This window comes from Wasmannia auropunctata, unplaced genomic scaffold (assembly GCF_000956235.1).
Source record: "Wasmannia auropunctata unplaced genomic scaffold, wasmannia.A_1.0 LD336103.1, whole genome shotgun sequence".
Classification (NCBI taxonomy): domain Eukaryota; kingdom Metazoa; phylum Arthropoda; class Insecta; order Hymenoptera; family Formicidae; genus Wasmannia; species Wasmannia auropunctata.
The window spans coordinates 331,753-335,265 of NW_012026787.1; the positions used below are offsets into that span (position 1 = coordinate 331,753).

At 34.8% G+C, this 3,513-nt stretch overlaps 1 protein-coding gene across 1 annotated transcript; it reads right to left on the reverse strand.

The window, feature by feature from the left end:
• Window positions 1–222: 222 nt before the first annotated feature.
• On the reverse strand, window positions 223–3,284 carry LOC105457278 (putative E3 ubiquitin-protein ligase UBR7). The gene is made up of 7 exons (XM_011701874.1): window positions 2,656–3,284; window positions 2,360–2,548; window positions 2,120–2,266; window positions 1,377–1,488; window positions 1,112–1,287; window positions 839–998; window positions 223–716 (listed from the first exon to the last, which is right to left on the reverse strand). Exons 1-7 carry the CDS (start codon window positions 2,794–2,796, stop codon window positions 565–567), a joined length of 1,077 nt encoding a protein of 358 aa, XP_011700176.1. The 5' UTR covers window positions 2,797–3,284; the 3' UTR covers window positions 223–564.
• Window positions 3,285–3,513: the final 229 nt, after the last annotated feature.

Below are 3,513 nucleotides of genomic sequence, written 5' to 3' on the forward strand. Positions count from 1 at the left end.
TATTTATCCTTTAAATCACAACTTTTGTTTGAAATATTTTTTTTGTATTTTCGATGTTTGAGATATTTGCCTGCGTCACTTAAAATGGATTACTCTGTAAATTGATAAAATTAGTTAAAGGCGAAATTTTCCAGTGAACAGTTGCGTAATAATGCAAATGTGGAAATAATGGGAGAAAAAGAGAAATGACAGGGAACAAAAAATAACGAGGGTTCGACTCTATTCGTTAAATTTTTCTATAAAAAATTTATTCGTAATTAGATCGAATTAGAGATCAAATATCATACATGCAAAGAAATCGCGAATCTTCTTTTAATCAATACTCTTCTTTGACAAAATTTATATCTGTAAATTACGTTCTCTTTACCTTTTCATCTTCTCCTGTAATTCTATAAAGAAGTTTGTATTGAGACTCCGACATGTGTACCGATCAAATATTAAATATAAAACTCTTAAAAATCAAGATATATACGATAACCTGCCATAATAAAATGTTTTTTTAAATTTTATTTGAATCATTGTTAACTATGAGAGGAGGAAAAGGAGGGGGCAAAGTACAAGTTTTCAACGACAATATGTTGGCACTGTTACTTTAGGACGTTTCTTGGATTCCATTTCCGAAAAGAATTCTTTAATGTCTTCTTCGCGTACGACTTTCTTGTTTTCAGCAAATTTTTGTAAATATTGCATGAGTCGTTCTTTCATATTGTTGTACTCTGCAAACGATTATAAGCAATTTAAATGTTGCAGAAAGTGGTATCTATTTTCTGAAAGATTTAATGCTTTCAAAAATAAAATTTTATAGAATAATTTTTCCATCTCATTTGATCAATTTTACCTTCAATCGCCGTCAATTTTTGTACGTGCCCCATACTGGCCAGAGCCTTCATGCCTTTTTCGTATTGAGATTCACGTTTATTCATTTTGCCTGCTTCCTCATATGCTTGCACACTATCTTTCGGATCGAGTAGAAATGCAATGTCTTTTGCATTATATAACTGTAATAAAGATAAAAAATACAATAAAGGATTGTCATAAATGGACGCATAAGTCTTTCAAAGCTTCTAATATGTCCGTAAGAATAAAAATATGTGAAAAGTCAATATCTTACAGATTTGCATTCGTCACAAGTGCATAATGCAGTTCTCCAACCCTCTATCCAAAAACAGCTTCCCTTGGTATCTGCACAGTTAACTTTTGGCATTTGACATCCTTTCGGCAACTCACTGACGTTTATCTCTTCATTTTTCTCAGATACACTCGATTTTGTATCCGTTTTCTTTAGGACTATTTCCAACAAAATAACATATCAATAAGCTTACAATTAAATAACAATTAGTTTACAATGAAGTAATTTCATTTAGCATAACAGTAACCTGCATGTTTTGTTGCATATTTCCACAGAAAGTCATGTTCCCTCATACAGCTTGCACAGATCATTTCATCATATGCATTATCTGCTGGTACACTGTTGTCGCATTCCAGGTGCTAAGAGAAATTATATTAGATATTTAAAATTTATTTTTATTAATATAAAATGATGTACATAGTGTGAATCTTAATTGAGTTCTTCAAACTGATCAACTTCTCGTAAATCTCTTCATTTTATTACCATATAATAAATTTATAGTTTAATTAATTTTCTTTTATTTCACAGACGACTATTTTGATTTCTAAAGCTCAATTATTAAGTCTGAGACGTATAATGTAATTTTTCATGCTAGATTGCATATGATCTAGTAGATTACTAAAATTACATTACGTAGAATGTAGATTTCTAGTCATTTACAAAATCGCATGCAATCTAATATGAAAAATTGCATCGAAAAATGCTTTGAATTTTATACATAAAGATAAAACACCTTCAATTTATTTTCTTCGAAAAGGCAGTAATCCAAAGAAATACTAATAAAATATCAAAATTGTTATAAAAATAATTACTTTTTAATAAAACTATTTTAATTTAGTTTTTGTTAAATATAAAAACGTTTATGTCAACTTGTGTGGCTTTATATTTATGGTCAAAACTGTAAATAAACTACTTTAGACAATGAATACAAAGCCTGAAAGAGATACTAATACAAATATAAGTCATATAAGACTTATTCTGTATATTTACCTTTAAATGATACCAATCCTCGCATATTATACACTGCAGCATGTCATCCTCATCACCTTCCGGATCGGGATACGGTCTTGCACAGGTACAATAAACACCATCAAAATTCTGATTGTATTTATTCTCAGTATTAATAGTAGATTTTAGCTAGAAAGCACACAAGCGAGTGTCAGTCAATCAATGCAATATAAATTTATAAGTAAAATATATGAAAAGTATCTAAGTGAAAGACCATATTACCTTCTCCAGATTACATTGTTTGCCATTAAATTTGGTATTTCCACAGTCACATCTGAAGTGTCGCTTTGTATACAGCTCCACAAGTTCGTGATTCTCGTGACAGTGAAAACTACATGCCAGACAAACAGCAGCACGAATTTTATCCGAACAGCACGTTTTGCACGCATACAGAGCTTGTCTTATGTACCCCTGCAAACAGTTATTAGCGAAAGAAATTAACAAGCCAAAGATAGTCAAATCAAGGGAGAATACTATAAATTGCAATAATGTCGCGAACACGAGATCGCGGTGGCTACCTTGCTATAAGTACAATTTTGGTCGTCGGACGCGCCCAAAACGGCGTATGCATCTTCCTCGAGCTGGCTTTCAACCTGGAGAACGTCGAGCATCGTGACGGAATTGTCGTCCTCCACAGACTCGGCCAATTTGTCGGACATGATCGCCGTTACGACTCACGAGAGGGTCCACCTTGCGAGAACGCAGGGTGAGACTTGGAGTCAGGAATCAGGATCTGAACAGGGCGTCCCGCGACGTCTCCGCCGAAGGCGTGAAAGGTTAGAGCAAACTGCGTCGAACGAATTCACAGATTGACAGCAACGCGTTCGGCGCGACGCATCTTACCGACCTTGCCCTCGTCGTCCGATCCTCTTTTGGCGAATCGTGCGCGTCCCTGAATTTTTCTCAATCGTTCTACATCAGGATCATTAACAGTGATTTCCGTTACATCGGAACATGCCGCGGGATAAATGGGAAGCAGCAGCAAAAGACGCAAATTGTGAGCAACGATTCAAACTCAGGTCAGGAGTAGGACGATCAAACAGACCAAACGTTTTTACGCACGTACACTCGCTGACAAAAAGTGCGCGCCATACGCGGCGTTTCCTTCATGGTGGAAGGAAAAGGAATGTGTGTGCCAGTGTGTGCACTGTGCAGTTGACCGTGTGAAGCCAGCTGTCGGACTAACGATTTCAATATTTTTGAATATGCCATTCGTTTGCTATTTGTTTGCTAATTTTTACATCTATTTTTATTTTGTTTGCACATTAATTATTTTGGGTAAAAAATCGAAAAAAAAATTTGGACAAGTGTAACGGGTGTAACCGCCATTTGAAACCTTTATCTCTAATTTTATAAATAGATCGGAAGAGCACACG